We start from the raw sequence: 19,371 nt of genomic DNA, 5'->3' as shown, positions 1-19,371 counted from the left end.
TAAACTCAAATTAACACCCCAGCCCTGAGGGGGAGAGGAAGAATCGTTTCCCATCAAAGAAATACATCATTAAAAAGTGACCTACAAAGACTTAGCCACAGTGAGTGAGACTGAACTCAGCATTACCAGAGCTCACACAAGAGATTAGCTACGTGCTCTTCAAAAAACACATAAGGATTGGGAGCCCTCTCGCTGGAGGTCTATCCTCAAAGCTCAGAGAGCTCTCCTTGTTAGAGGAAAAGGCGTATCTTCAAGAGGGACTTTATAGCAAGGCACAATGGAGTTGTAAGCCAAGATAAAGCAGGCTTGTTGGAGGGGGGGAGGTAGTTTATTTGTTGGAAATGCAGCTCTCCTTGTAAAGCAAAAAAATGTGAGAGTCAGTAGGGGGGCGGGAGGCTGTATTTTGGAACTGCAGTGCTTGCCAAAGCAAATCCTGGGTGTACTATCAACTTGGAGCCTGTCTTCAGGACAGAGGACTGTTCTCATCAGCATGTGTTGCTGGTCAGCTCTGCTGCCCTCCTGGAAGCTGGAGGGATAAATAATCTATGTCTGTGGGAACCGTACCACGCTGGGTGTCATCTGCGCTTGCAGTTTGCTAGCTGCCTGCATTCATTTGCAAATGGGCAACAACAAAAAGCAGCTAAACCTGAGCTCTGCCAAGGAAATAATTTTAAAGAATGACAGCAAAGTAACACAGCTCAGTAGGATTTAAAGGCAAAGTCACCCCCACAGCCCTTTTCAGTTAGATCTGAGCACTGTACGGTCCTTGGGGATTTGGGGAGATGCTTTCTTAACCCAGCCAGGCGCATCCAGTCTACACCTTGATCACTGCTCCCTGAGCATCTCTCTTATCTAGCTCCTAATAGCCTCAGTGCACGTGCGCCGACTCTTGCAGCAATTACCCGGGACCCGCTCGCTTTCAAAGCCCCGAGCGCGGCGTGGACTGACGTCCATCTCCTCCACCCCCTTCCAAACAAGCGCTTTTATTTTATTTGTATTTTACTACTCTCCCTGCAGCAGGTGATAGAGGGAGCTCCCAGTGCAGCGGCCCTTTGTCAAATCAGCAGGGTAATAAAAGCCAGACCGGTTAGGAGAGTATTCAACACCCAACACGCACACACCAACCGAGCTTTTTTCCCACACACAGCCTCAGCGAGGAAGATTAAAGGCAAAGGAAGCCCAGCAGTAAAGAGCCAACAGATCTGGTGTCCTCGCACGAGGGAAATGAGACAGCGCAGAGGCAAACGAAACCCACAGGAAAGATTGCAACTTTGAGCTCTTGTTGCAACTGTCAGTGCAAGAGAGACACTAGGTTTTGCAGCCGAATCGCTGCTCTAGAACGTCTCTTCCTTCTTGAGCAAGTTTGGAAGGGGGAGACCTGGGGCTGATCCATGTGACACAAATTGCCGCTTTCTCCTTTAAAAAGCATCGACTCGGAAAGGGTTACACGGTGCAATCTCCCCGCTCTCGTACATTTCAGGCGGCCCGGGGGTTACAGGCAGGAATTGTGAAGTAGCGACGGGGTCTGGAAGCCCGATTGCTACATCAATCTCCTCGCTCGGGCTGCCAATAGCTGTGCCAGCATCATTTACTTTCTCCTGCAGGTGCTTTTTAACTTGGATCTGATAGCCTGGTCCGCACCCCACCCCCACTCGCCCCTCCCAAACCGGGATAGAACAATAACGTCTCTTACCATAAACCCCGTCTCCCTTGATGTACACCGGCACCACAGCCAGGAAGAAAAAAATAATAATCTCCATCTTCAAAGCAGATCCCTCATAGCCGGCGACGAGAAGCAGCCCAAAAGGCCAGGCAGCATCCGGTGGGGGGAAACGAGAAACAGGCGAAAGCTACTTCATCCACAGCACTTCCACCGCCTCTGAGCAGGGAGGGATCCAGGAAAGGCTTGCCCGGGCACAGAGCGCCTCAGCCCGGCCAGCGAAGTCAGCCAGCGCCGCCTGGAAGTCGCCGATCTCTGCACAGTCAACTTGGACGAAAGAAAAAAAAATAGCCCAAAATAGGAGCAATAGTTAAAAATAAACGGGGGGCGGGAGGGGAGGAGAAGAGGGGAGGAAGGTGGAAAAAAACAAGCCAGGGCCCCTTCCCCTCCTCCCCCCGGGCTCCTTAGGAGCTCCAGGAAAATAAACACAACCTCACACTCACACACACAATCACACCGGAGCCCAGAAGACACGGATCCAGCGGGGAGCAGAATCCAGATAAACTCCAGCCGCTTCTCCCTCTGCTCTGACCCGTTCCTGTCACGGGGGGAGGGGAGGGTGTCACAAAGAGACGCCAAACGCTTCCTGAACTCCCGGGCTTCCCAAACTGGCTGCCAACTGGGGCCAACTTGAGAGTCCTCGCCCTCCCGCCCGCTAAGGAGGCGCTGGCTGAAGCCCCAAGAAGGCACAAGGGGGGGGAGGGAGGAGGAGGAGAAAGGGGTGGGGGGAGGGGATAGGTGACTCTCTCTTTTAGTCTCCAGCTCTTTTGGGGAAGGGGCGGTGCTGTCATTCATTAAATCCAGGGAGGGGGTTGTTTTGTTTTGTTTTTAACAGCAGCTCCCCCAGCTGCTGAGCTTCGGTCCCCAGCCTGAAGTTGCCCAGGTGCATCACATCAGCCCCGCTAGCCTGGGGGGAGCGAGGAATCGCTACAGCACACGCACCCTGCTTAGTGGTTTGCAGTTCAGCTTGGCTCTTCTCCCCTCCCCCTCTCGCTCCCTTCCCCCAGCCAACCTGGCAGATCTTTCTGGCTTCCGAAGTTTCCCTGAGGTCGGGTTGGCTGGTTGTGATGGGGGCTTTTAATGTGTTTTTCCCCCTTTCCCACTAGTAGGTGGCTAAGAGGTGCAAAGCCAGCTGAGGCTTTAGGAGGCTGGAGAAAGTTGGATTCTTCTTGAAGAAGGCTTTGGAGACACAGGTCCTGGCCCCGCCCCTTCCTCCCAAAGTGTGAAAGTCGTGGGGGGGGATTGATTCTTTTTTTCCTTCGCCCCCACCCCCAAGATCTTGGATCCGCAGTTTCAAGCCAGTTGAGGAATCCGAGGCTCACTCTGTGTGCACTGTACAATCCAGTGCCTCGATCCGGCTTTACTTCGCCCCTTTGGATAGCATTCGCCCGGGCAGAGACTTAGCCACCCCTGCGAGCTCGGCGCCTCTGGCCTACAGCTTCTCTGGCCTCTTCGCTCCTGCCTCGGGCTGACCCGAGGAGTGAGATGTCCTGAGCCCCTGTGCAGATCGGGAGTGACGGTGGGTCTTCTGTTCGCTGCGCCTCTCCCCCGAATTGAATCTATAATCCGCCAAGACCCGGCTGCAAGTTCTGCCTCTTTTTTCCCCCTGGGGCTTTTCATTTTTTTCACTCCTCTCCACTATGTGCCCCCCCCCCCGGTTAAAGGTGTGGGGTGGGGAAGAGCCAATTAAATCTGCTGTGCTTGAGGACAGCCCTGCCTCCTGCCCAATTCCCCGGCCTCCCCCAGGGCACATTAGAGAAAAGAAAACAGGGCTGGGCAAAAAAAAAAAAAGGAATCTGCGCGACTTTTTCTCCTTTTCTTTCGCCTCCTTTCTCCCTTCCCTGCAGAGAAATGTCAGAACCCAGGCAAGGATCCATTCATCCTGGGGCACACGCGGATTCGCGGCCCCATTCCTAAGAGGCCAGGGGCAGAGGAGACTGGAGGAGTTGGTGGTGCACACGCTTGGTGCAATGAGCGTGGGGACGGGTGCGACACAGACAAGTTGGACCGTGTTCGTAGTGTAGCATTGTGGTACGTGTCCGTGATGTGCAGTAAGCATGTGTGCACGCAGGGTGCCTAGGTGGGGTGTGTCTGTTGGTGCACCGGCGTGTTGGGTGTGTTGCACGGCCTGCACGCTTATAGTTCCTGGGTTGCAGGGGTGTGTGCTTGTGTAGTGTATATGTTTCTGCACACTTGTCCCTGCATGGTTGTGTTCCACGGGTGCGCAGTTGCATATGGTCCAAGCGCGCCGGATGCTTATGCACAGGTGTGGTTGTGTAGGATGGGTCTGGACTGCACGTCTGCCGGCGTTGCACGGGCGTGCATTTGCACATTGTGCCGGTGTGTGTAAGGCTACTGGTGCGCGAGGCTCCCTTTACCCATCCTACGCGTTGGGGCTCGGCCGCGAACGCAGCCCCGTGGAGGAGCAATGAGTACTCTACACCAGGCTGCCTTCTGCGTCTTAATACTTTCGCTGCAATCATCCAGACGCCTGGTGCGTTTGTTCTCCTCGCAGGGCAATGGGAAAGACAACCTCCCGCGGCAGAGTTTGGAGCACGGCTGAGAGCAATCCGGAGATGAAAAAAAAAAATACACCATCCCTCTAGAATAATAATAATCCAATTGCTGCAGGTCCCTGTAGAGCCTCGGAGGCAGAACTCCGCCTTTCTTGTAAACGTCTGTGCCTGGTTTCGCGGAAAGAAGGCGCTTCTCCTCTGACCCAGTGAATGAGATGCTCCAGCTGTCTCCCCTCTGCTCCTAGGTGGCGGAACAAACGTCTTACTTCTGTTCAGTAGGTCAGGAAGCTTCTTTTTCCTCCATAAAGTCCATGTGAAAGACACCCCCCCCCACACACACACACCCTTGTGGGGGGAGGGGGAAGTCTTAAATCAAAGTTGCTCCGAGAATCAAATCTATTCCCACCTTTCCCCCCCCCCCCCCATATTGTTAAAAATGATTGGTTGGGGGGCTGGAGGTAAGATGTAGCGAGAACGTAGAAGAAGCTGTTGCAATATTAAACCGGGAGTGCACAGGAGTTGCTGGGAGAAGAGTTACGTTGAGTTTTGCTTCCAATCGAACGCAAAATATGTCTAATGAACTATGGAGCCCCCTTGCCCGAGTTCCCGTGGAAAGACTCCGCTCTTTAGTCTTCGCAACCAGTTTGTGCATTAAACAGATTAGCAAAGGCGCTTCAGGGTGGGGTATGTTTTAGCAGGGAACCTTGGGGAGATACTGCAAGTGCACTGACGTTTTTCAGGAGAGAAACCCATTAATATTTTTCTCGCTGCGCACACAACTGAGGTTTCGGAGGAGCTGTATTCGAGATAGCAGTGGAATTGATCAGCTCTCTTTGCAGTGGTTTTGTAAACATGCGAAGACGAATCAGGAATTCCAAGATATCTGGATTATTGGGGGAGGCAGAGAAGGGGAGGTTAAAGGGATCTGTGTCCTCCCTCCCCGCTTCCTCTATGTCTCATTACCCTGCTTTATCTGTCATTGTTATTTATCTCTGCGTGTGGTGGGCATGGCTTGGATAGGCACCGGTAAGATTTTTCAGGACGGGGGGTTTATATACTACACCCTAACAAGGGAGGGGATTTAAGTCTTTCTGCGTGTCTCCAGCCTCTCCCCTTTCCCTTTGCAGCCTGCCTAGCTATTCACTGCTTCATGGACTCCCTCCAACGCAGCAGAACGCTAATACCACAATTCCCCCCTACACACACACACACAGAGCCGGGGGCGCAGGGAATCAGCAAACGCAGAACGTAGGAGCCGCCAGCGAAGTTGTCCCTGGCAAGTCTAATAAATAGGGGAGTTTCCATTTCCCGAGGTCTCTTGCGTAGCCGGCTGTTTCCTTCAGGCTCAGGCGCCGAGGGCTATTCTAGAGCTATAAAGCCAGATCTCTAGAAACCTCTATTCGTGGGTCTGATTGTTCCGCTAGGAATATTTTCTCGGGGAATCATTCAACTCTCGACCCTTATTTAAAACAAAAAATAAGTGACCCAATCAAGAGTCCGCCTGAAGATAAGGTATTTAGACATATTCAGCCTAGGAACCCCCTGGCGATTTCCTAGTGCCTTGGCCCCCAATATGCTTCTAGACCAGCATCGTCGGCGCTGTAGTTATCCGCGATTTTAGAAGACACTTTGTGATAGATCATTAAGGAAAGTAGCGGCCTTTGCTAATCACGCACTTTGGTATAGTGAACCCACCCCGGCCGAAGTGATATCCCTCTGTCCCTGGGGTCGCTGAATCGGAACCTGTGCAGCCACGGAGAGAGAGAGAGAGGTGTGACACCGAAAGGAAAAACCACTTGTAAAAGGCGCACTGGCAGGGATTGATTCATCGTGTGAACAAGAATCATACCCAGGGTTAAACACACAGGAAAGAAAGAGCGATCGCCCAGAGAACGGCTGCTTATTAATTCATGCTCTAACAAATAAGCAATTAATAGCTAGAGCTGCTAATTAGTAGGCAGGTATTTCTATTATAAACTGTATTCAACCATGGAGAGGAGCAATAATGTACAGCAGCGACAGAGGCAGCATGAGCAGCCAGACTAGCTGGACTATAAGGACCAGTTTCCTATTAATGGGGCAGAGAAGGCTGATAGGGTTTATAATAGGCCCATATTCTTCTCCCAATCAGGATCAGGAGTTTTGTAACGATGGGTTAAAGGAACACTCGTCAAGTATCGGTTTTCGACAGCTTGGAGTGTGTGTGTGTGTGGGGGGGGGATTCCAAACTTCCATACGAGTAGAAATGTTTTCTTGACTTTTAAGACGTTTCAATAAACCCTGTTTTGGGAGGGATTTAAATCCAGCTCCCTGCAGCCGGCTGCTACCCTAAAGAGGGCCACATGAGACAGCTGCAGAGAGACCCAGAAAGTCCAAGTGAGCAACTTTATGCTAGTGCAGGCGGAGAGCAGGGAAGTGAAACCGCCTAGAGACAGAACTTGGAATTGATCAAAACTGAGTGAAGTACAAAAAGGAAACAAATAGTGAGAAGTGTCAGATGTTTACAGGTTTTCAGATTTAATTCACTTCGTTGTTATCAATAGCATGGATAAATAAATTTTAAACTGATTATTGGGATAAACATAAGTATAAGGTAGCTTGTAACCTGTGAAACCCTTTGCAGGGTTTTTAATTTAGTTATTAATCCCTATTAAGGATTTGTACCAGCAACGATTTATAGAGCTAACTGAATGGTGCACAAATCCAGCAATATTCACTCAGAGTTTTACATTAATTTGCTTCCGCCATATTCATACCTCTTTTACGTTAGCTTGCTGCGAACATTCACATGCTACTGTTTCACTGAGCAAGTGACCATGGGAAATGCGTTTCAAAGTAATCCCCCGAAGTATTTTAAAGCCACCAAATTTTAAATTAGCACACCCAAGTATTTGTGCCAGAAGTACCTGTGAAGTCATCCGATTAGGGGACAGAAAAAAATATCACAATTAACTGACTAATCAGAGCTCGAACAATGCAGCTTGAATAGCAAATATGGTATACTTGCAGCGAACAGGCTGAGATCAGTCTACGGAGTTAAGAACAGTAATTGAATAATGAGTAATTAGAAGAAACGGATCTGTTCGTGGGTATTCTGGGAGCAATAAGAGACGACAGTTGTTGAATTATTTATGAATTATTTGCTCAGGTCTAACCAGGTAACATTTTAAAAATATTAATTTTCAGTGTATCCAATAGGAAACACAAGACAAAAACCTCCTACACTTCCCAGCACTGTTTATCTGCCACAGAACTACAAGGGAACCAGAACCTCCAGGGTTTCCATTTGTCAAAAAGATGGATAAGGGTTGGTGCCCCCTCCCCAAATAGTTTATAGAGAACACATTAGTCCCATCCTCACAACTAAGTGCCTTTCGTCTCTTTGTCAGTCCCCGCTTGTCAAATAAGTCCTGCCCGTCTGAAATATTTATACACACTCCGGCACATATTTCAGGCAGACATGAAGAGGCAGACAGCCTCTGGAACAGATGTGGTGTTCAAAGAGAGGCAGTCATATATATAGCACAGAGGCCCAGGGCTAGAGACGATTGATGAAGTGGGCGAGGCCAAGGTCCAGTTACTAAAACATTCATTCTCTCTGTGTCAATGTTTTCGTGCTGCAGCCCAGCGCACTCCATCACTTCGCCCCTTTCCTGGGGACGCTCCGCTGAAGCTGCTATCCCTGGGCACCGATCAGCTCCGGCTTCTGGTGTCTGGCATTTCCCTCCCCTCCGCCCCACTCCCCCGATTCTATCACGTAACCCAGAGGGTTGGTTTTTATTTATTTCCGCTACACAGGGGAGTGAGCACAAGCACAGTACGCGGGTTTGCTGAGCGACTGTCCCGTTGTTAGGGCTTAAAATGAGAAGTGACAAAAAAGCGGGGGCGGGGGAGGGAACCAGGGAACCCCTGTAAAGTGCTGGCTGAGTCCAGGAGATGGGGAAAGCGGGTGAGTAATGCTGCAGCACTGGTAAGAGCTGGGGGAAATGCGGGTGCACGAGGTCTACTCTCCGGTAACCGCGCAGCACCGCTCTCAGCCCGGGAGATGAGAAAACAGGGCAGCGATAACAATGCGGTGTGGGTCTGGGGCAGGCGGATGGGGACACAGGGGGACTCCTAACGCTGCAGCCTTGGTGGGAGCGGAGACCCATAGGAAAGGAGGCGGACGGACGCCTCCTGTACCTCTGCGGCAGAGGAGAGCTGGGAAAGCAGGGGGACACCTGTCCGGTTGCAGCACATAAGCAGTATCCCCCCAACACCATCCTGTGCTTCGGTTCCTAGGAGCTCCCGCTCCCTCTGAATGCTATGTCAAGGGCGGGGGCCTCTGCCTGCTCCATCCGAGCACGCTGCTCCCCCTGCCAAGGTGGCAATGTGGGCTGATGCACGTGAGGAGCTCTGCTTTGCTCTGAGCAGTTATCAGCCCTCCGCTGGGGGATACACCCCTAGGCTGTGTTTGCTTCCTTCCCAGATTCATTTTACAGTATTACTAGTGCTTGGGAACCTCTTGGGTATTCTCTGCCCTTTTGATTAACTTCCTTCCTTACAGCGAATGTTCGTTACAGAAAGAAATGAGGAGTGAATCCAGTTCTGTTTCTCTAACTTAATATTCATTCCCCCTCCCTCAACTCTGATGCAGTTGTTCTGCGACAGGCTGGCATTTGTTGCAGTTGGTCACTATTCTGTTGGGTTTTCCTTGTCCTGATTTCACCTGATTTCTACTTGGTGCGGGGGAGAGAGGCTTACATTTCATTGATAAGGTTTTTGGGACACCTCCTATTGCCATTGTGAGCCCTCAGCTCTTTGGTCAGTGCATTTAGCTGCTGTTCTACCCTGTGCACCTGCGCTCTGCCCTGCCTACCCCTGGTGCTCTAAAACTGGAGACTTTGGGCCTTACATTCCCCTCTCCTCTCGGGCACTGCTTTTACCTGAAGGGTTTGTCATACATACTGCTGATCTGTTGCTTCTCTGCTTCAGCTCAGAGGAGGGCTGAAGTCAATATGCAAAGGGGTGGTACCCTACCACTGCCATGTAGCATCTTTCTCTTAGTTTTCTTCCTCCCTAGTCCTTTCTCTCCCTCTCTGCCTCCTTCTATAGTCATGCTTTCTTCCTCTCTCCTCCCCTCCCTCTTAGAACAAACAAAATAAAATCCACCCAAACTGGTGCTAGTTAAAGAAACTCATGCTCCCTTTGTCTCTCTCCCCCCTCACCACCCCAGCCACCTATTTTTAACACACACCTCTATGAATGCTAAATCAAAGTGATGCAAAAAAAAAAGAAAAGAAAAGAAAAAAAGAGTCTCATACAAAGGGAACCAGAACCATCCTGGTCTCAATTCTCACCTTCTCCTCTGCGGCACCATAATCAGTAGATGGCATATCGATTGCTAATCCTTTTGGTGCCAATGAATGATCTGAAACCACTGAGTTCTGCCTTGGGAATGGTACAATGCTGGAAAGGGTAAGAGAGCAGCTCCAGAAACAGATGGCATCAGCCTGGGGTGTAAACTCTAGCTGGTGTTGTCACTGCAAGGAGACTGCATCATATGAGCTGCTTGTTGTACAGCAGGGGTAGGCAACCTATGGCACGTGTGCCAAAGGCGGCACGCAAGCTGATTTTCAGTGGCGCTCACACTGCCTGGGTCCTGGCCACGGGTCTGGGGGGCTCTGCATTTTAATTTAATTTTAAATGAAGCTTCTTAAACATTTTAAAAACCTTATTTACTTTACATACAACAATAGTTTAGTTATATATTATAGACTCATAGAAAGAGACCTTCTAAAAACGTTAAAATGTATGACTGGCACGCGAAACCTTAAATTAGAGTGAATAAATGAAGACTCGGCACACCACTTCTGAAAGGTTGCCGACCGCTGTTGTACAGCATTTTAAATCCACCTCACTGCAGGAAACAGGTTGGCATGAGTCCGTGTAAAATCTGCAAAGGGTCATTCCCAGCAGAGGCCAGTTTAGCACAGCCCCTACCTGCTCAGCCCCAGGGGGAGGAAACACCCAGCCAGGACCAGCTTAGTATGGCTTCCATATCCTTGGGTTCACCTTGTAAACCCTTTTTTTTTTTTAAGGATCCATTTGAGACTGGGCTGTAATAGTGTGCCAGATGCACACACACCCTAAGACCAGCTGCTGGAGAGGAGACTGTCCTCATTGGTTACATCCCTCTGAGTGTGGGGTCACTAGAATCTATTTTGGGGGATCCTCTTTAAATACACAGGAAGCTGATCTGTCAACATTGCATGGGTTTGAAACTGAGCATGTGAGGGCCCATGGTCTCTGTATGCCCCCAGAAAAGAAGGTCCTCATGGGACAAGGAAGAGTAGCTATCAAGGACATGGAAGAGAGGAATGTGCAAGTCAGACACTCTAGAATCTCCCCCACTATTGATCATAAACTGCAAATAGCCATGAGAAGCAGCTACACAGAGGAGCCGTTCCAATAACCATGCAGAGTTATTGCAGTGATACCGTGAAATTCTGTGACAAAGCTGATCCAGATCTGTATCTAATCGAAGTATCTATACTGTGCTCATAAGTGGGGTATCTGATTGCATCTGCAGCCAGGATTTCGTAACATCAAGAGTGAAAAGACACCAGAGGAGTTTTAAATAGAAGAGTGAATAGGGCCTACGTGCACTGCCCCCCACACAGATAACAATAATCATGACACATACAGGAGGAGCTCCACCCCCTGGTGGGGGGTTGACAATAGGCCTATGCACTTACACCCAGGTCAATCATCCATTCGCCACCTCGACTACCTGCTGCGTTAATTCAGTGTTCATTAGCCAGCATAATTCCTCAGGAGCATGACAGACCTCCACCTCTGCTCTCTCACTGGCTGTTCACCATTTCTCACATCGCCAGCAGAGACAGGCACATGTAGTAGGATGTGGTTGTTCACCTATTTAATTTTAAAATGCTACTTTTGCCCAGGTTTTCAGAAGACAGCTATATCCAGCATGCTGAGCAATTTTGAATATCTGCTTTTATTCAGGTGTCTAAATGGGAATTGAGCATCCCTGAGATGTGGAGGGTTTTCAGAGCCAGAGAGGGGAGATAGGTTGTTGCTTTGTTGAACACTACAAATTTCCAATTTACTGTGCTTTTATTGCTTTTGGTTTGCAATTATCTCGCCCCCTAGTGGTCAGAGGCCTGAAGGGATAGTGTAAGGTGCTACAACTGCTACCAGTTAAGGCAGGGGTGGGCAAACTTTTGACCCGATGCCACATCTGGGTATGGAAATTGTATGGCGGGCCATGAATGCTCACGAAATTGGGGGTTGGGGTGCAGGCTGCAGCTGGGGGTGCGGGCTCTGGGATGTGGCCAGAAATTAAGAGTTCGGGGCGTGGGAGGGGGCTCCATGCTGGGACTGAGGGTTTCGGAGGGTGGGAGGGGGATCAGGGCTGGAGCAGGGAGTTGGGGCACAGGACGGGGTCAGGGGTGCAGGCTCTGGGTGGTGTATACCTCAAGCAGCTCCCAGAAGCAGCGGCAGTCCCCACTCCAGCTCCTACGTGGAGGCGTGGCCAGGCGGCTCTGCGCACTGCCCTGTCCACAGGCGCTGCCCCTGCAGCTCCCATTGGCCATGGTTCATTGGCACTTGGGGTGGGGGCAGCGTGCAGAGCCCCCTGGCTGCCCCTGCATGTAGGAGCCAGAGGGGGACATGCTGCTGCTTCCAGGAGCCGCATGGAGTGGGGCAAGCCCCTGATCCCGCTTCCCGGCAGGAGCTCAGGAGCCAGATTAAAATGTCTGGAAGGCCGGATGTGGCCCCCGGGCTATAGTTTTCCCACCCCTGAGTTAAGGGATATTCTCCTTGAGCTCATCTACCAGAGCTGCTTTTTGGGTCTCAAAGTCCATATTTCCATTTCCCAGCAGTTTCCTCACAAGTGCCACATGTGTTTACTTACTGCTTCTTTCAGCTAAACGGATTGCTTATAGCTTGGCATATATTGGACATTAAGAGTCAAAATGTCCAAGAGAAGCATGGAAGGCACCACTAAGGGTTCTTGAGACCTCTTACCTATGCCATTGTCCAGCTGTTCCCTAAATCCAGGCGCTGCACAGAACCAGCTCACAACGCGTTCAGCTCAAATGACTTAGATTCTTCAGGGCAAGACTCAGGTCAACCGTAGAGCCTTGGAAGGGTCACACACAGAATGACCTTTGTTGGATGCCGTAAATAGGCTGCGCCTACCTTTGAAGGGAGTTTAGGCTATTTACTTTCAGATTTCATTGGCCTTCATGGGAGGTCTCTAGGCTCAAGGGCCTAATGACCTATGTCTTTACGCAGAGATATGCACACGCACCTTCCCCTCCTGTCCAGAAAAAAGTTACAAGTACATTTTAAATTAATCACATTGGCCAAGTCAGAGAATATTTTAATATATTTTTATAGATGTACACAAAGCCAAGAATGCAAAGAAATACGGAAGTGAGTAAAATATTTGGAACTACTTCCATTTAAACTACAGATCCCCAGAAGGATTACAGCTCCTTCCACATCTTTTGGGAGAGCTGTCAACTGAATTCCACATGCTTGTCCCTTACATGCTTTAAGTGTATTGTTGGCCCTTATGGTGCACACTCACCACCAGAGCACCCGGTTGGTTCAGGACCCAGCATTGCAGGGGTTCCTCCATTCCAGAACCCCTTGTTCCGAGTGGTCTGCTACTTCCATGGCCTAGCCCGTCAACCAGGTCACCTGTCAGTCCAGTTCCCTTCTAGGGAGAACATCCAAAACAGAAGAGCACAAAGCCTAGTGTCAGGTCCTCAACCCTATCTGGAAGCCCCCATTCTCAGCCTCTCTCATTCTTGAAGCCTGTACTTCCCTTCTTAGTCTGGGGGAAGAGATAGGGGAGCCCGGACCCACCCTCTCACCTGGGTTCCAGCCCAGGGACCCTGCTTTAGGTAGCTAAGGACTCTTTCTTCAATCCCTTGCCACTTCCCTGGGCTTCTTCTACTTTTACCCAGTTTGCCAGTGTCTTCACCAGGTGTGCAGACTGCTATTCCCACATTGGATTTGTGGCTTCTCACAGCCTCTTCCCAGCTCTACTGAGGAGCTTCCACAAAGCTGCACCCAGTCTCTCTGGCAGCAGCTGGGCTCTATTTTGAACAGTCTCTCTCCTTAAGACAGGAAGGCCCTCCTCCCAGTTCTCCTCCTTGGAACTGATGTTGCAGTTTAGGCCAGCTGTAGGGCCTTAACCAGCTTCTCCTTCAGCTACCCCTCTTCCCCAAGTGTTGCCTCAGCAAACCAGCCTTTTCCTGCTCATGTCTGTCCTACTACAAGGGAGGAAGCAGCATATATGCTGGTCACCTTCCTAAAGCTCATCCTAGTTGGCTGGTGCAGAGGGGAGCCTTGTCCCTCCCACTCTGCGAGGCTCCTGGTCCCAGGGCCTTAAAGAAACAGCAACAGGATTTCCTCCAGGGACTGCTTACTTTCTCCTAATATATCCTAGGTCCTGGTATACATCAGACCTCCCAAAATCTTAAAGGGCCATGCCACATTACAAGGTGGGCCAATCCCTAGGCAGCACTGCCCTTACAGGGACAGACCGCTCCGTCATATAATACAATAGAAAAGCCCTACATCCTTGAAGCTTACTGGAAGCAGACTGCTCAGTTTTGCACCCCAAAACATTTAGAGTGCAAAACTTTAGAAAACAAGCTGTCCCGATTTACATGGTTATTTTTATAGTACATTTCTGTACAGATTACGTTTAAAAAGAGTATGTTACTGTAAATCCAAGTAATGTTAGATTGTGCCTAAAACAAACCAAAGTGAGAAATCCTAGTGTGAGGAGATTACAGAAATAACAATCACATTTGTGCCTCTCTCATTCCTCTGAGGGTCTCTAAGCATTTTACACACATAAATTCTTAACCCCTCTTGTGAGGTAGGGAAAAATGAGAGACATGTTCAGAAAGCAAATCAGAGGCAAAGTCAGAGCTACAATCCTGGACTCCAGGGGCCTAATCCCCTGCCCTAATCATTAGGCAGCACTCCCACATTCCCGCATGCAAGTGCAGCCAAACCCCGTTATCGCTGGCCAGTTACTTTACCACTGTATAGTTACTTCCTATATTAACTGTACATCATGCCAATCTTCTTAGCATATGTGCAACATGCCTCCGGTGGCACATGACCAGGATTCATTACCAAATTGGTCCGCCGGTTGGATCATTAGCTTCCCAACCTTGGGCCGGGTACTGATGGGGAGTGCCCCATGAACGTTGATCCATGCCCCCTAGTGAAGTTAGTGAAAATGCAAAGGAGATGCACCTCTTTTTTCCCTGCACTTCCTCCCATTCCCTGGAATAAACATACCACCCCTCCCCAGTGGCAGCTTCAACCTTCTCCACCTCTCACAGCCTCCAAAGGGTTGAAGTTTATCTTTCAGTTGCAAACAAAAATAGCATGATCACGCTAGCTGATACTAGCTCACACCACTTGAATCATGTCACCATGTACTACAGTGATCATAGAGATTACCATCTTCAGAACGAAATGTAAGACTCGTGTTTCTGCATTAGTGTCCCTACAATAAGTCCCCTGGAGACAACAAAACAAACCAACTTTATGACACACACTTTCTCTGCATTGCACAAGGCAAGGGGAATGATGGGAAGAATATAGACAGCTCTAGATGATAGTGGTTCCATGCATTTCTGTCATCTGGCTTCCAAGATGGTCCTCAGTTTACTTGTTGTATATGAGGTTTTTTCTAGCTTGAACGTGTCCTGTGATCTGCCCTAGTCTCTCTGAAAGGTCTGTGGTTCACATATTACAGATTTGTTTTTCTAGCTGGTAATTGCCTTCTGTACACAATGTAACTGTCTTCCTGGATGGCAATCCTGTGAGATACTGAAATAAGCAATTTAACAATAATCATAATATCTTCATAAGGAGGAGCATACATTCCCCCAAAACCCTATCACGTCTCCCCAAGGAACAACAACATTAGCCCTGGTGCCCATTGTGCTGAGCAAAATTTCTTAGTTAGTTTTAAGCAGCTGAAGTATTTTTCATTCGCTTCCCATCCTGTTCTAAACTCTTGCATGTTGTGGCAATGTGTTTTTAAACAGTGGCTCCATCCTGTCCCAAAGGTGGCTACGTTTCAGTGGAGGATGAAGTGATTCCTACTGCAAAACCAAACAAATCTTCATTTCAAAATCCAATTATGGTTGCTGAGTGACAACAGCGACTTCCCTAGTGTATCATTTACCAATCTCAAGCACTTAAAGGCAAGGAAATGAATAGTTAAAATATACTGTAAATTTTACACCATCCACATAATAAACCAATTATTCTTATCAACCATAAAGTAATGCATATTGCTCCACAACACAATAACCTGATCTCTAAGAGAATGGTATTCAGCTGGGATCAGAGTTAAGGCTGTTGTGTTGTGATGAACTGTACAGATAAGCACAGAAATGTGCATTGCTGCCAAGTTTGTGCAGCTCCGTGAGTGACATTTCTCAATGGTGAGAAAAAGTCTCTGATTTCTCCCTCTCACTCCCCTCAATCAGGGGCAGTAGATGTGTGTTGGGGGAGGGGAGGAAACCTACTCCCCCCGTATCCCAGAAGCAAGACAGGTTTGGAGGGAACCAAGGGCAACCAGGAGCGATGGGTACCAGGGGATGGGAAGGAGTCAGAGGTTACACGGGGGCAAGGGGAGGTTGGTGGGGGGAAAGTTCTGCAAGAAAGATGGTGGAAGAGGCTGAAGGATTACTGGGGTGGGGCAGGGTGTCTAGGAGGTCAGTAGGACTGTAGGAGCATGGGGCCGGGGAAGACATTGGGGATGTGGATAGCCCTGGGCCTCCTTCTGCCCCTCTCCTATCTTCCCCCACTTCTCCTCCTCCCTCCCCTCGTCCCCTTCCCCCATTGCTCCCATCACTCGCCTACCAGCTGCCCCAGGCACCACCTCCTCCCTAGAGGCGCCACACACCTGGTGCCAGCAGGGGGAGCGCAGAGAGGAGATGAAGAAAGGCCAGCTGGCTGCCTGAACCCCCAGTGGCCAGGAGAAACAACTGCAGCTGTACTCCCAAAACACAGCCAAATGTAAGGAGATGGGACAGGGCAAAGTGGGACAGGTTGCCAAATGTGCAAGTGTCATATCAAATGCATGGCACTTGGCGACATGGAATTGGAGCAATTGGCACAGGAGGCAATGAGGTTTAGTGAATAAAATATAGCTCTACTAACTCAAGGTAGGTCTACACTATGAAATTAGGTTGATTTTATAGAAGTTGATTTTATACAGTCGATTGCGTATGTCCCCACTAAGCGCATTAAGTCAGCGGAGTGCATCCTCACTAGCATCGACTTACAGAGCGGTGCACTGTGAGTAGCTATCCCTCAGTTCCCACAGTCTCCGCCGTCCATTGGAATTCTGTGTTAAGCTCCCAATGCCTGATGGGGCAGAAACATTGTCGCGGGTGGTTTTGGGTACCTGTCGTCAGTCGCCCCTCCCTCCATGAAAGCAACGGCAGACAATTGTTTTGCGCCTTTTTCCGTGCAGACGCCATACCACGGCAAGCATGGAGCCCACTCAGCTCAGCTCACCGTCACCACTGTTGTGTCCTGGGTGCGGCTGTCAGCAGACGGTGCAGTAGGATTGCTAACCATCGTCACCCACCGCTTCCACTGCAACTCTGCTCTCCTGCTGCCATGAATCCACCTCACAGGTCCTCTCGTCATTCTGTATAAATATCAATTCTCGTGGCATCCATTGTCATCCACCACTTCCACTGCAACTATGTTCTCCTGGTGCCATGAATCCACCTCGCAGGTCCTGCCATGAATCCACCTCGCAGGTCAACTCTGCTCTCCTGGTGCCATGAATCCACCTGTATAAATATCTATTCTCGTTGCAGCCGTCGTCATCCACCGCTTCTGCTGCAACTCTGCTCTCCTGCAGATGCCATACCATGGCAAGTATGGAGTCTACTCAGCTCACCGCTGCTGTTGTGAGCATTGTAAACACCTCACACATTATCCTGCAGTATGTGCAGAACCTGCAAAAGCAGGCGAGGAGGCGATGACAGCGCAATCACAATAGTGTTGAGGACATGGACACAGACTTCTCTCAAAGCACGGGCCCTGGCAATTTTGGACATCATGGTGGTAATGGGGCAGGGTCCTGCCATGGAACGCTGATTTTGGGCCCGGGAAACAAGCACAGACTGGTGGGACCGCATAGTGTTGCAGGTCTGGGATGATTCCCAGTGGCTGCGAAACTTTTGCATGTGTAAGGGCACTTTCATGGAACTTTGTGACTTGCTTTCCCCTGCCCTGAAGCGCAAGAATACCAAGATGAGAGTACTGTGTGCAGCTACCGGTCAGTCGGGAATCAATTTGGAGGGAGTAAATCTACTATGAGGGCTGCTGTTATCCAAGTAGCCAAGACAATCACTGAGCTGCTGCTATCAAAGGTAGTGACTCTGGGAAATGTGCAGGTCATAATGGATGGCTTTGCTGCAATGGGGTTCCCTAACTGTGGTGGGGCGATAGACAGAACGCATATCCCTATCTTGGGACCGGACCACCTTGGCAGCCAGTACGTAAACCGCAAGGGATACTTTTCAATGGTGCTGCAAGCTCTAGTGGATCACAAGGGATGTTTCACCAACATCAACGTTGGATGGCTGGCAAAGGTGCATAACGCTCGCATCTTCAGGAACTCTGGTCTGTTTGAACTGCTGCAGGAAGAAACTTACTGCCTAGACCAGAAAATTACTGTTGGGGATGTTGAAATGCCTATAGTTATCTTGGGGACCCAGCCTACCCCTTCATGCCATGGCTCATGAAGCCATACACAGGCACCCTGGACAGTAGTAAGGAGCAGGTCAACTATAGGCTGAGCAAGTGCAGAATGGTGGTAGAATGTGCATTTGGATGTTTAAAAGCTCGCAGGCGCAGTTTACTGACTAGGTTAGACCTCAGCGAAACCAATATTTCCATTGTTATTGCTGCTTGCTGTGTGCTCCACAATATCTGAGAGAGTAAGGGGGAGACATTTATGGTGGGGTGGGAGGTTGAGGCAAATCGCCTGGCGGCCGATTACACACAGCCAGACACCAGGGCGATTAGAAGAGCACAACTGGGCACCCTGGGCATCAGAGAAGCTTTGAAAACCAGTTTCATGACTGACCAGGCTACGGTGTGACAGTTCTGTTTGTTTCTCCTTGATGAAAACCCGCCCCCTTGGTTGACTCTACTTCCCTATAAACCAACCGACCTCCCCCCTTCTATCACTGTTTTCAGAGGCAATAATGTCATTATTGTTTCCAAATCATGCATTCTTTATTAATTCATCACACAAATAGGGGGGAAACTCGCAAGGTAGCCCAGGAAGGGTGGGTGAGGAGGGAAGCACCGGGTGGGGTGGTGGATGAGGGGAGGAGGGAAGGACAAGGCCACACTACAGTTCAAAACTTATTGAATGCCAGCCTTCTGTTGCTTGGGCAATCCTCTGGGGTGGAGTGGCTGGGTGCCCGTAGCCTCCCACCCCGCATTCTTGGGAGTCTGGGTGAGGAGGATATGGAACTTGGGGAGGAGGGCAGGCGGTTATACAGGGCTGCAGTGGCGGTCTGTGCTCCTGCTGTCTTTCCTGCAGCTCCACCAGACGCTGCTCTCCCATTAGCCTCAGCATTGCCTCCTGCCTCCTCTCAGCGTGCTCCTCCCTCCTCTCATTGTGTTCATTTAATGCTTTCCGTGACTCTGCCATTGTTTGCCTCCACACATTCTGCTGAGCTGTTTCAGTGCTGGAGGACTCCATGAGCTCTGAGAACGTCATTTCTCAAGTGCGAGTGCGTTTTTTCCGCTTCTAATCTGCACTAGCCTCTGGGACGGAGAGGATAGGCGGAGCATAGACACATTTTCAGCTGTGAGAGGGAAAAAAAGGGAGAGTAGTATTTAAAAATTTAGCATTTAGCATTTTAGAGAACAAAGGGAAGACTATTTCACACTGAAATAGTCATAGCATGTCAAATACATAGCACATGTGCTTTTGGTACAAGGTCGCATTTTGCCTCTTATATTGATCGCCTGCCGGTTTGGTGTGAGACATCACACACACTTGGCTGGGCAACAGAATTTGACTTGCAGGCAGCCATGGTAAGG

General features: G+C 49.7%; 1 protein-coding gene across 3 annotated transcripts in view; it reads right to left on the bottom strand.

Moving 5' to 3' along the window:
- MDGA1 (MAM domain containing glycosylphosphatidylinositol anchor 1) overlaps nt 1–2,349 on the bottom strand; it is a 206,810-nt gene extending 204,461 nt beyond the window's left edge. For all 3 annotated transcript variants that reach the window (XM_034764818.1, XM_034764819.1, XM_034764820.1), the window contains exons 1-2: nt 2,164–2,349; nt 1,694–1,987 (exon numbers count right to left, since the gene is read on the bottom strand). In XM_034764818.1, coding sequence (XP_034620709.1) covers nt 1,694–1,760 — 67 coding nt within the window. In that variant the 5' untranslated portion in view covers nt 1,761–1,987; nt 2,164–2,349. The remainder of the gene's footprint in view (nt 1–1,693; nt 1,988–2,163) is intronic.
- Between the last annotated feature and the right edge of the window lie 17,022 nt (nt 2,350–19,371).

Source organism: Trachemys scripta, chromosome 3, assembly GCF_013100865.1.
Source record: "Trachemys scripta elegans isolate TJP31775 chromosome 3, CAS_Tse_1.0, whole genome shotgun sequence".
NCBI classification, from domain to species: domain Eukaryota; kingdom Metazoa; phylum Chordata; order Testudines; family Emydidae; genus Trachemys; species Trachemys scripta.
This window is presented reverse-complemented; position numbering and strand designations above follow the sequence as displayed.